The sequence below is a fragment of the Mugil cephalus genome, chromosome 4 (assembly GCF_022458985.1).
Source record: "Mugil cephalus isolate CIBA_MC_2020 chromosome 4, CIBA_Mcephalus_1.1, whole genome shotgun sequence".
NCBI lineage: Eukaryota > Metazoa > Chordata > Actinopteri > Mugiliformes > Mugilidae > Mugil > Mugil cephalus.
Window position 1 is genome coordinate 13,178,535 of NC_061773.1, and position 12,971 is coordinate 13,191,505.

At 43.6% G+C, this 12,971-nt stretch overlaps 1 protein-coding gene across 1 annotated transcript in view; it reads right to left on the reverse strand.

Moving 5' to 3' along the window:
* Positions 1-1,482: 1,482 nt before the first annotated feature.
* The window catches only part of eif4g3a (eukaryotic translation initiation factor 4 gamma, 3a), a 46,005-nt gene continuing 34,516 nt past the window's right edge, over positions 1,483-12,971 (reverse strand). The window contains 14 exon segments of the mRNA XM_047582071.1: positions 1,483-2,489; positions 4,160-4,306; positions 4,452-4,533; positions 5,859-6,005; positions 6,115-6,213; positions 6,356-6,437; positions 6,650-6,775; positions 7,329-7,501; positions 7,793-7,905; positions 8,019-8,245; positions 8,369-8,486; positions 8,881-8,971; positions 11,325-11,446; positions 11,757-11,895. Coding sequence (XP_047438027.1) covers positions 2,308-2,489; positions 4,160-4,306; positions 4,452-4,533; positions 5,859-6,005; positions 6,115-6,213; positions 6,356-6,437; positions 6,650-6,775; positions 7,329-7,501; positions 7,793-7,905; positions 8,019-8,245; positions 8,369-8,486; positions 8,881-8,971; positions 11,325-11,446; positions 11,757-11,895 — 1,848 coding nt within the window. The 3' untranslated portion in view covers positions 1,483-2,307.

A 12,971-nucleotide genomic window follows, 5' to 3' on the forward strand; every position in this document is an offset into this window, starting at 1 on the left:
CAATAAAAATAAATAAACAAAACCAATATGGAAACACAGACTGTCCGAATAATTACTTCAAAAAAATTGTGGTTGTTGTCAAAAACAAATTAATACACACACACACACACATATATATGTACATACATACATACATATATAGGAACATATACATATAAATAAACATATATATACACACATATATACATATATATGTACATATACATACACACACATATATATATGTACATATATATACACACACACGTGTGTATGTGTATATATATATGCACATACAAAAGAAAAACACTTTAATGACAGTCAAAAATAGAAAAAACGTCAAGTAAAGTAGTAAAAAAATATATAGAAAAAACAAAAACTGGCATGGTAGTTCAGTAAAGATAAATAAAAACACAAAAACAAAGGAAACAAAAAAAAAATCACAATTGTTCAGTAAAGATAAACACCAACCCTAAATTAAGGTTTTGACTAGTTGGAAACACACTGCAAACATGTTTAATCAATGTCAAGTGATGCTTGTGGAAGAGGCTCGCTGATAATATTTTAGCTAAAAAAAATAAATGAAAGAAGACAGCATTATTTTAACCATGATAAAATACAAACTAATTACTGATCAACATCTGCCAGCAATCAAAAGCTTCAAGTTGTAGCCAGTCGTGGTTTATGTGTATCGATAGTCATAAAATTGAGACGTTTCTTGGTTATAATGGAGATCTGCTCCACGTTCACTCCACGTTAAAGCAGATTAAAGCAGCATGATAGTTATTCAACTTTCAGTGTTATCAGAGAAGTTGTATATTTTGATTCAGCAGACCAAGAAACATCAATGAAACCCTTCATCGACGACTGTGGTCAAACGAATAATAGCCAAATAAAAGCTGGTCTAAAAAACAAAAAAGATGCCAATACGATCAGAGATGGTAGTAGTAGATCTCTGATGCTGCATCATCACCTGCCCCATTTGCTTTAAAGCTGACTTTCAATTATTTCAATGGCAGAAACGACTGAAAATAGTTTTAATCCAAGAAACAGCTCAGAAAGCAGACAACTTTTGGATTAAATGAAATACGGTGTTATTACTGATATTTAAACAGTCGTCAGTGTAGTTTCCAATTAACTGTCAGTTGGTCGACGTGAATCATTTAAACCTGGGTCCACGTTCACAAGGAGCATCTACGGTTTAGGGCGATCCACAGCTGTAAAGATGAATAAACAGACTGGAGACATGTGCAGTGATGGGAAGAGGAAGTGCAGCAACGAATAGAAAACCAGACACAGCAGTGGGTTAATTGATTGTGACCGTAGACGCTTCGGGGACTTCCACCGATCCGGCTGCTCCTCACGCTCAAACCAAACAACTTTTCTCGCTCCCAGAAGCAGAAAACCTGAAAACACCCGTCAGTTTATCGGACACAAACCTTAAGAAAACGCAAGAGACAAAGAACGTGGCGACGGTTAAAGGAAGAAATCACGAGAATCACATTTTTTTTAAATACCTTTTTTTGTCTTTAATGTATTTACAAGCTTTAATCTGATCTGTATGTCTTATGTATTACAAGCATCTCATGTTCAGCGACCCTGGCCATTTGCTTTTTGAACTTGCGTTTTTGCATCTGTATGAATCCAGTTTGTTCGTCCGACTTGCTTCTTGGATGCATACGTGTTGCCTCTCATGAGGCGTATGTACATATCAACGCAGAGCAAGCCAAGGCTGAGGGAAACACTTCCTGGTTATTACAAAATAACCTTCGACCTCAGACAATGTTTATAGTTCCTGTGTATTCTTTCCTTATTGGTTTTTTTTTTATTTCTTTTTTAAATCTCTGTGTCTCCCTTCATCCCAAAATAATTTTGCTTTACCCTGTTTTAAACAGCGTGAAATCCAGGGAGCCTATTTATTTCACAATTATTATTTTGTTATTATAATTAATTATATTGTTATTTTTCTGCTGTCATGGTCTCACTGTGAGCATCTGCAAATGTTAAATAACTTTCATATTTGCAGTCCTTAAAAAAATAATAAATTAAGGAGTCCAGAACCTATGCATCTTTTAAGTCTCTTTTAAAAAGTAACAAAAAAAAAAAAAAAAAAGTAAGTTAAAATTTAAAACAAAAATATTTTCTATGTATGATACAGGTATTTAGTGCTTCCGCCGTTGGAATCCAAACTCAAAATGGCGGCATGTTTCAGAACCGTACCGCAGAAAAAAATTCCAGCCGTAAACATGTCGTCCTGCCCACGCACCCATTTTGAAAGTGTGTTCTGCCGCGAGGAGGCAGCTCTACTCTGTCGTCCCGTCGCCCTCGTCAATTGTCTTCCGACTCCTCCTCGGCCTCCCGCAGCCAGGTGAAGAAGGCCGTCACCGACTTCAGGGCCACGCCCTTGCCCTGCTGCTCGGCCGGGTCCTTGCTCGTCTCCCACTTGTAGAAAGCGTCCTCCGAGATGACGTCCTCGTCATACAGACAGTCAAAGAACATCCGGAGGAGGTCTGGGAGACAGGGGGGACAGAGGGACACAGCTGTCACGGACGTGCTTCCTTCCTCGCATGAACTTTACATTGAAATATAAGCAGGTGTCAAATTACAAACAGTAGAACTGTTTTCTCCGTGACTGACAAAAGAAACTACTCGATGACGTGGCGCTGCACCGATGTGACTAATGTTTAATATTCTGGTCTCACGTCTGACTAAGAATAAATTTTCAATGGAAGCTGTGACGCTTTAAACTGACGCCCGACACGTTCTCGATGAATCAGACGAGCGACGTGAAAGATGAGCTGGCTCAGTGACCGGTGCATCTACACATCATGTGGTTTGTTTTCCTCGGTTAACTTTTTAATGGATCACTCATCTCTTTGGTCGCTGGTGGACGGGGTTGTGGTTACCACGGTAACCCTCTTACACACTTCCCTGCGCCAAATGTTTCAGAATGAAACAAACTTTCCTGACACTGAAACTCCTCATCGTGAAACTTAACGTCCGCAATCAGCACAGCAGCTGGAACCAAATTTAGGACGGTGTTGCCTCGCGGTTTGTTGAACTCCCCCATTGGTGGAGATTAGTTCAACTCGGTACCTGTCCACTTTTTCAAAGGTTTTTACAACCATCATCCCTACAACTTAGTGATTTTTCAGCACAACAAACTACTAAAATGTTTCTTTCCCCCTTAAATCTGTAGATTCACTCAGTCCCCCTTATGCAGATTTAAATGGATTCACAACTGTTTCCATCTTTCCAACAAACCACTTCTCGTGCACCACGTGCTAAATGTCACGTTAATATTACCCGAAGGACGCTGAACGTAAAACCCACAACCCATCATTTTACTGGATGGGATGGATCAAAGAGAACTTGTTTCGTGTCTGAAAAAACGGCAGGAAAATATGTTCATCTTCTGCTGCTTTCAGGAGTCATTAAATATATATAGATCACTGCGCTAGCTTACCAGGAACAAGTGATCAATAACAGTCAGCGCTGTCATCTATCATGTCGACAGTATCGTCAGGGGGGAGATTAAATGACTTTCTTACTCGTGAAGAACTGAACTACTGGTCGACTGAAAAGGTGAATACACCTTGCTGAACACAGTGATCAGGCTTAACATTACGTCTTTATGTTGTGTAGGTCTCCCTTGTGCCTCCAAAACAGCTGGACCTGGGCCTTCTGAGGGGATGCTGTTAGTGGGGGTCTGGGTCTTATGGGTCTGGTGGATCAGTTTGGGATCTAGTGAATTTGAAGGCCAGGTTCATGTTTTTTTGTTTTGTTTTTTAAGTTGTTGCTAATCAGTTTTTGTGTGCGTCTCTATGTCAGGCTGGTGTCATCAAGGAGTGTCATTACTATGGGGTGGGGGGTATCTGGTCTGGTCTGGTCTGGTCTGGTCTGGTCTGATCTGGTCTAGGGGGGTGGTACATGTCTAAGTCCACATGAATACCAGGTCCGAAAGTTTCCCAGTAGAACATTGAATAGTCACAAGATGATCAACGTTATTTACTTCTCCTGCCAGTGGTTTTATTGTTGTGGCTGATGGCTGCATTCTCCACATTAATACAGAGTTAAAACACTTAAGCATCGTTAGCAGCTACTTTAATCTCTCTGATGAGAAACAGAAAAAAGGAAAAACACATCTCCTCAGGAGGCTGAAGTACGACGCGGCACTTACTTGGAGGCTGATCGAGGGCAACGATCAGCGCTTGAAGTGCATAAAGTGCTTGCAGCTGTCGCTCAGTGTCTGAGTTAAGGTACTTGAGTAATACAGGCAATCTCTTCTGGATGATGGCCGTGTCCACTCGACAGCTGGTGTTTTCATCTGCGCGGCAAAAGCAGGAGGCAGAGTGAGAGCCCGGCGAGGAACCTCCGCTCAGGGTTTGGCACAGAGTAAATATTGCAATCAGCGGCGCGACGTTTCGGAGGCAGAACGGAGGACGGTCTCCTCCAGGTGGCGGAGCGCTTACCTTTCACTGCGGCCTTACACACAGCTGTCATCAAAGCCCTCAGGAAGGGAGACGAGCTCATCTGAGATTCATCTAGGTTTGCCTGGGAAGTGGAGCACAGAGGAGGAGGAAACCATGTCAGTCTCGTGAGGCTCGGCTCGGGCCGCGGTGAAGGAAACGATTAAAGTGCGTGTGGAAGTGGAGCGCGGTGCCACGGCGCCTTGTGTTACACCGTTATCCGATGTGTCACTTAACAGCTACGTGTCCGGGACACATCTGCTTCTCTGTGCCTTTTGTTTTTTTTTTCCCCCCAAAGTGCTCGAGAAAAGTTAGCGTGAATTCTCTGCAGGTTCACTCACTCGCTTACCATCCATCTAGCTGCAACACTAATGGCACCGAGGCACCATGTAGGATTGAGACCTGACCATCAGGAGTACATGGACGCTGGTGTCCACTAATAATCAGGAGAACAGATCAGTCCAGTGTGAGCACCTCTGTCACACTTGAAAAAATCTGATTTAGAAGTATGAGGGTGAATCTTTGATTATCGTTTGAACAGGAATATATTCTCTCCTGATAACTTCGTCAACACTCGATTCAATCATCTCTCTTCCTACTTACGTTTTCCCTACTTTGCGTTAACATCTGGGGAGGTGAGGGGGTGACACTGTCAAAAAAAAAAAGATGTGGAAGAATCTTCGCACACGTCAAAAGGGTCAAGAGTCCTATGCTCATCCTCATCCTCACTGCTGCTGCTTCCAGGCACGTACACACACCTGTCTCATCATTTTATTTAGTGTCCGTGCCGACCGAGACGACAGTGGTCTCCACCTTCTGAGACACGGGACATGGTCAAATCAATGACCTGATGACAAATACTGGATGTATGAGTATCTGTAAAGAATTAGATTTATTTAAAAACATACAGCTTAGACTAAAATCTTACTATGGACACCTCAGATTTGTTTGTTTTAATTTTATAAAGGACATTCTGAGTAAGACATTTAGTTTCTAATTGAGCTCAGATGACTCACCTCCACCATGTCAATATGAGCTGATTTATGGGTCTTATCTTTAAATATATAAAATCTAGCATTAAATCTAGTTCTATTCAAACAGCGAGTGGCTAATATCCTTCTTTCCCCATTAGAATCCATTAAAACACCTGGTAAACATGAGAGTGTGTAAAGGAAACAATGAGTGGCCCTCAAGAAACACCTAACACCCCGAGAGTGACGTCATAGCTTCCAGGTGTGATTGTGAGAAGCAGGAGAACAGAAAAACAAACACATGATGGCTGTTCTTATGCCTCGCTTTAATGTCAAATAATAAATAACAAATCATAGAGGACAGACTGCTCTCTCTCTGCTCGCTCTCAGGCACTCGCTCGCAGACCGGTCCCTTCTGAGAAAAGCCCCCTTTTCATACCTCTACCCAGTCAAAGATCTGCTCGTCACTGGCCATGTCCTCCAGGAGGAGTTTCTCCAGCTGCCGGCTCAGCTCCTCCGGAGGCAAGATCCTTCTAGACAGAGCCGCCTCGGGGCCGGAGCTGTCCAGCTGAACAAACTGGAGTTTCTGTTGGGAGTCGAGATGAGACGACATTGATATAAAAGTTAAAAAAAAAAGAGAAAGGAGGAGGACGAGACTTTTCACATAATACAGAATATGTTAAGTTATCACCCACATGCTGTGAGATGAAAGCCTGGACATCGTCTCCTTCTGGTAGAACGTCGGTCCAGTTGAGGCCGGATTCCCTCCACAAAGAACCCACAGTCCTATGGCTCTGTGGAAACGACAAGGGACGGACAGACAGACACATACTTTTATCTATCCTGTTGGAAATTCTCCTACACATCAACATTCATACAGTTTTGGAGGCACAGGTAAAAAGATTCACACTTTAACAGAAGATCTGCGTTGCTCACCATTTGTTTGCATAGTATGTGCAGTATTTCTGAAATTAAGATCCCAGCTCTTCCCACAGGAAGCAAAGGTTTGCTTAATTCACTGTGAACAAACAGAGACGACAAGAAATTACAGCACGACCATTATTCCTCGCGGCAAATATGCATCGACACGAAAAACGATGAAGGTTATTTATTTCTCTTTACGGGAACGAGGCCAAAGATGTAGGTCAGCGACCAAACCTGACACCACTAAAACATATTTTTTCCTGTGGGAACGCAACAAGTTGCCTGAGCGGCACCCGCTCCACGTACCTAAAGAGCTCTCTCATAGAGAAGCCCCCCTCCTTTAGCACAGGGCTGAGCAGCTCGGCCAGGTACAGCCAGATGTGGGGAATGTCGATGGCCATGTCGTCCGCCTGCTCCAACGTGTCTGCAAACCTGAGGAGGGACAGACAGGTGCTCAGAGCTGGGACTTTTGAGAAAAGGCAGACGAGCAGCTGGAATATCATCTCTTCCTCCTTTATGGTTGATAAGATTTTTAATACACTGGGATTAACGGACTGTGCTGTTTAAGAATGGCAGAGCCGGGACAAGGAGGAAAAACACAAGATGAGAGGCAATGAAAAACTACATTTCAAGAGGAAATGTAGTTTTTAAAAGTGTGTCATGTGTTTCCTACATGTTCTGACCTCGCTTATAAACTGGAAACATTATGTAAAGATGACACTGTCAACTTGGCCAAATCTTTCTAGATTTAGTTCCCATTTCAGCAAATAAACTTCAGATTCTATCCACATGTTTCTCATGTGACAGAAACGTGATGATATATAATTTTTTTCCCTGGTCAATAAGGAAGTGTCAAATAAATCAGTTACTGTTACCTCAAAACAGCAAGAAAGAGAAGAGACTAAAAACAACATATTTCAGGAGTTCCTACTAGACAGAAGCAATGAGCAGCTACATTATCACAGTGTCAAGCAGGTGAACTGACCCTTTGTAAAACTGGGCTTTGGGCAGGATTCCCTGCTGCACCAGCTGGAAGAAGAGCTGGCCCATGTGGTCCCGTGTGATCTGACTGCGCTCCAGGGTCGACTCCATCCCGACACGCACAAAGATGTGCAGCTGAGGGCCCAGGTCCAGCTCGTCCACGCACTGCACAGCCTCCTGCATGAAACAAAGGCTTAGGATCAGGACTGATGCAGTTTCATGAGATCAGGGAAATTAAAACTAGGACGCAAAAAGCATTTCACATGTGTGCACGCATTTCTGCCTTAAAATCATCTTAAAGAAACCAACCCCACTTTCTTTAGATAACTGTTGGTAGTTACATTAAAGTATATTACCTTCACCTTAAAGAAGGTCTGTTTATAAAGTATTGTTTTTACTGATAAATGGGACTTTAGGACAAATTATGACCGTATTTGTCTTGTGCTGGTTTCTCATGAATCTTTCTACCTTGTAATCGTTTATGTGCAGGAACTCATCAATTATGGCCTTGGACTTCCTCTCGATCTCCTCCTCTGACAGCGCAGGTCTGTCTGGGCTCGGGACCACTGGCTCAGGTTTCACTGTCGACATAAGAACAAGAGTCACAACTGCGTCTGATTGCAGCAAGAGTGTGATTTAAATCCATGCACCATCGCAGCCTCTTCATGTTGTGCATACAAGTATCTCTCCTCACCAGGCTCCTTGGCTCTGCTGCGCTCCGGCTCCGCTTTGTCCTCCGTGACACTCGGCCTCCGGGGCTCGGCTCCCTCTCGCTCCCGGTCTCTTCTGGGCTCCTCCGGGGCCTGACTCTCCAGCAGCTCTTTGGAGCTGCCCCCCCTGGCGAAGGGTCCGGGTCTCGACGATGAGGGGGGCGCGGAGATCAGCGGCTTCTCGCTGCGTTCCCTGCCTGTGCTGCTACGACTGTGAAGAGGGCGGAGAATCCAAAGAAATCAGCCAAGAATCATGAGCATCTCTGTGAAACCAAGAGCCAACGAGGCATCTTCCTTAGGGAGAAGGAAACCAACAGTAGCTGCTGTTCTTTACCTTCCCAGAGTTCTCCTGGAGTCGTAGTCCTGGTTCTGTGGAGGTGTGGTGGAGGGCTGGGGTGACGGTGTGGACTGCAGCGCAGAGTAGCGGTTGAGGCCGGCTGTCCGTGACAGGTCTGATGAGGATGGAAGTTATGACGGTTTGTATTTCAAAGAAATGATTACAGATCATAAGATCTAGGCTCACATCCGAGAGAGTGTAAAATTATGTAAATACAACTCGTTTATGTCTACAGCAGAAAGGTTTAAGTAAAAAATATTCCTCTCACTTTCATAAATTGATATTTGAACCAGCTGCAATCTAACCATCAGACATGAACCACTGCAGTGCTCAGGGTTTTCATCAAGAAACATAAATCACTAAATTTGGAACCATTGCTCCCGACGTATCTCTCTTTAGCGTTTTGCCATAACAAACGAGCCGCTGAGGCATAACCTAGAAAGGTAGGTGGCTGTGTAATGAACAGCGTTGCTCATGTAATAAATGGTTCGGTCGTCGTGGCTTCTCACCGGAGTCGCTGGCTTTGGCTCCTCCGCTGCTGCCCTTCACCCAGGTCACTTGAGCCCGTGGGCCCAACTGGATCTTCTCGTCCATTTGAGGCTGCAGAATAATTCAGAAACAAACTTCAATATCTCGGCTTTAAAAACTGACCGTAATGGAAGCAAGTTGAGGAAAAACAGAACTACAAAATAAATGACTGACACTCTTTTGAACTCAGAATATGCCCAGCAGAAGGAAAACTTCGGTTTTATTAAAACTAACTGCCTTAATTTATTAACTCCCACCATAAAGGGTGTTCTTAACTGGTGAAACAGTGTCACACTCAAGCACGGACATCCGATCACCGTCCTTTACATGCTTTATTTTCATAAGCACTCGTACATAACTCACGCTACTATAACTAGCACCTGAACAGTAACCAACATATTATCCACCGTACAATCCACATACATGAACATATTTATGGTATTCAACACAAGTTATAATCACTTCGTATACATATATCGTAACTCACCACCTAAACAACGACCAGGTTAATACATCTGCCCCGAATAACATAAGGAAAGCAGGAATAATCACTCAAATGAAATACAAGGGCACTTCTGCCACAAGAGGTCGCTAAGAAACTGGGAGAACTTCACACAACTATTTATTGTTTTTAGTGCTGGGTAAATGTTGTTAATCAATGAGTAGTACCAGCCAAAATATTGGATTAATATCATAACTGGTTTTCACATGAGAAGTTCCAGGCGCTGCATTATTAAATTATCTCCTCTCTGCTCAACCAGCTGACCGCGCCGCCAGCAGGTGGAGCCCCAAAAATAAACCCGACTCTGCTTCACACGGCTGTACCTCATCCGTCCAGCAGGGGGGCCGCAGTTTGCACCACTAAACATGTAAACCACAATAATGTAGCTCAGATGACAGCAGGGAACGTTTGCGTGTACAGCAAAGCGAAGGTGATGCACAGGATTCATCTCTGTGATGTGTAAACAGTTATTTTCTGAAGCCAGCTGTGAGGGACCGACGCGGAAAAACACTCGAAGGTGGGACAAACTGGTCACGACATGATAAACATCCTCTCCAATTGATCTAAATCATACAGCAGACCTGACAGGATTCAACCAGGACTGCGTGTGTGCCGAATCTGTCGGCCGCTCAGACTTATTACACAACATGCTGATATAATGCACTGGCCCTCGGTCCGGTATGGATCAGTGACCGTTTTCTAATCGGTGGTTGTGTCCGATATCATAACACTGTCAGGGATACTGGCTGACATGATGGATTATTTTTACTAAACTGTGCAGGACTAACGTGGCACGGCAGATGGTTTATTGCACAGAAGTCTCCGAGAAGCAGAGCTGGGAACCAGTTTGGACAACGCTTTTAGCAGGTGATTGAACGGCCCATCAATCACCGTCCATCACAGGCCAAACAGAACAACCTGCAGTCTCGTGAGACAGTGCAGCTTTTTAATTAGCATGTTGGTGAATGATTCTTGTCGTCTTTCCAAGCAAAATTTGAGCCCAAACTGTGGCGACTGTTCCTCACCGGACACGATTGATCTGCACTCAGTCATGAGAATCCAGTTGCCTCACGAGAAAAACCTCAGGTCAGGCGTCCGCTAGTATCCTGTAATATATACGCGCTCTATGCTACAACTTGTAGCCTTCAAGAGGCCGACATTAATAGACGCAGCGACTAAAGCAATTAAGATAACAGCAAGTAATGTATTAGCCTCCTAAAAGTAGGTGTAATGTGAGTGTTCCAGGACAGGACAACCTGAACACGTTTTACAGCGTTCACAGAACACGACCGTTGAGGCGGCAGCAGCCGTAAAGGTGAGAGACTCTTTCCAGAATCGTTTCCGACATTACGCTCACTCCGTTTGCAGCGCTCACTGATGCGCACTGTCACGTTATTAATTGCGGCTCATTTATTTTGTAGCTCTGTGGGTCACTCAGCTTCACCTCTGTACAGTAAACGCATGTAACGAAAAAAAAAAGACTTTATTGCACTAAAATGATCTATATACTGCACCCGTGGAACAGGCTGGGAAATCCTTCCTTTCATTTTAATATCAGGGGACAGATATGATCAAATTCTCTTCAACCGTTTGGTAGAGGACATGTTTTCACGCACGTGAAGCGTCCTAATTATAGCTTCTGGACCAATGAGAAATTATATATGCGGCTACCCGGGGATTTATGCCAATTTATACATTGTTCATCTGCGAGCCGTCACAAGAAGCGTCGGGGCATCTCTAGTCTCCAGCGTCTTCCAGGTAGAGGTGTGGTGTGTGTCATTCGTTAAGCAGAAATCCATGTGCTGATGCCAGCGTGATGGAATTTTAAAGGCAGAATAAAAATATACAAGCTATTTATTTTCCCTGTCTTTGGCTTTCCTCCAGCTGGTGGCGCCCTGGCTGAAGCTCAGGCTGCCGGCTCACCTTGGAGATCTTTGGGATCTTGGTGGGGTCGATGGTCCTGCTGTTCTTCGTCATAGGCACAGTGTTCCAGGTCTCTTCCCTCGGCGCGCGCTGTTCTCGCTGTTCTCTCTGTTCTCGTGGATCTACGGGCACAAAAGAGGCGGGAAATTAACAGATATAAACAAAGAAATACAGTGATATTTTCAGTCAACGTACAAGTGACCAGACAGAGAGACATTTTTCACTGTTTTCACAAGATGTGATGAAATATTAAGGGCCGGCTGACAGGCTTTAGGGAGCAGGGGGCTTCCCGCCTGCTGTCGGGCACAATAGCATCAGAGTAGGCTATAGGGACAGGAAGTCTGCTGGTACGCTTGCGGGCTTCCTGAGTCAGGCTAGCTGTGTGCCGATGTGATTCTAAGCCTTAAAGAGGATTTAGGCTGCGGGCCTGACCTGGCCGTCTCTTGCTGTCCTTGGAGAGCAGCTGCTGGTGCACTTTCCTCTGCTCTTCTTGCTCTTCAATCTTCGCCTCCTTGTGGATCTGCTCTATGGTTTTGGGGCCCTGGTCGGCTCTCCTGGACACCCAGTTGTGCTGGAATAAAGGGAGAAATGGCATTTTAAACGGTCAAACTGACAGGAGTGTCAGATTCAGTAGTTCGAAACGGATTTCTTCAAGTTTCTTGAAGTTGAAATCAAATCAAATGAGTGTTGGTTTTGTCACATAAATCAGTTCATATAAAAAGAACGGAGAGATGAATTACTGATGAATTAGCCGGTGATTGCCTCCGGGAGACGGCTGCGTTAACAAGGTTATCCATTTCATTTCGTGCCTGCCAGTGATCATGAACAAGGATGTTTTGCTTTTAAACAAAGTGGATCCTTGCGCACCCTAAATAACCTCGCTCATTTTAAATTCAAATCTGACAGGAGCGCAGCACGGCACAGTTTGAATATTGTTTTGTTTTTAATTACACTGTACGAGACAGGGACATTGATTCATGTGTCAAAAAGCTCGGTTTGAACCGTGGAGCCGCCTCTAGTGGATAAAAAGTACAAGAGGACATTTAAATATCGAGTCATTTTTGTCCCCTTTCTTTAAATCTATGTTTGTTTGTATCAGTGCTGTGAGCCCAGAAAATGTCCATGTTTCCCCAACGTATAATATGGAAATGTTAGAAGGGAATCTGGCTCCTTAAAACTAAGAAATAAAACTGTTACAAGTCTGTTTTTAACCCTTGACCCTTCTTTCTTGAAAGAAATCTAGGTTAATGCCTGAGATGTAGAGCAGTTAAACTCTATAAGTGAAGACATTTTAATGTAATACTCATCTGGTAGGTTACTATTTTTTTGGTTTTACTTTTGTTTTAAAATGCTTGACTAGAATGGACATAAATAAATAACATAAATGACAGCTGGCTTTATTAGCTGCGGTACATTAATATTCTTTACACAGCAAAATGAATGAACTTTTTCCCACAACAGGTTTCCTTATCATCACCTGTCTGGAAATGTGTTAAATTTTAATATCAGTACTTGTAGTACCAATCAGTATAGCAGAGTATTACTACAGAATATAATGTCACATTTCAGGAGATCAGAGAAATGAATGCAATAAACATCTGTGTGGACAAAAATGATCATGAACGCGAGATGTGATGTTGGCCACAG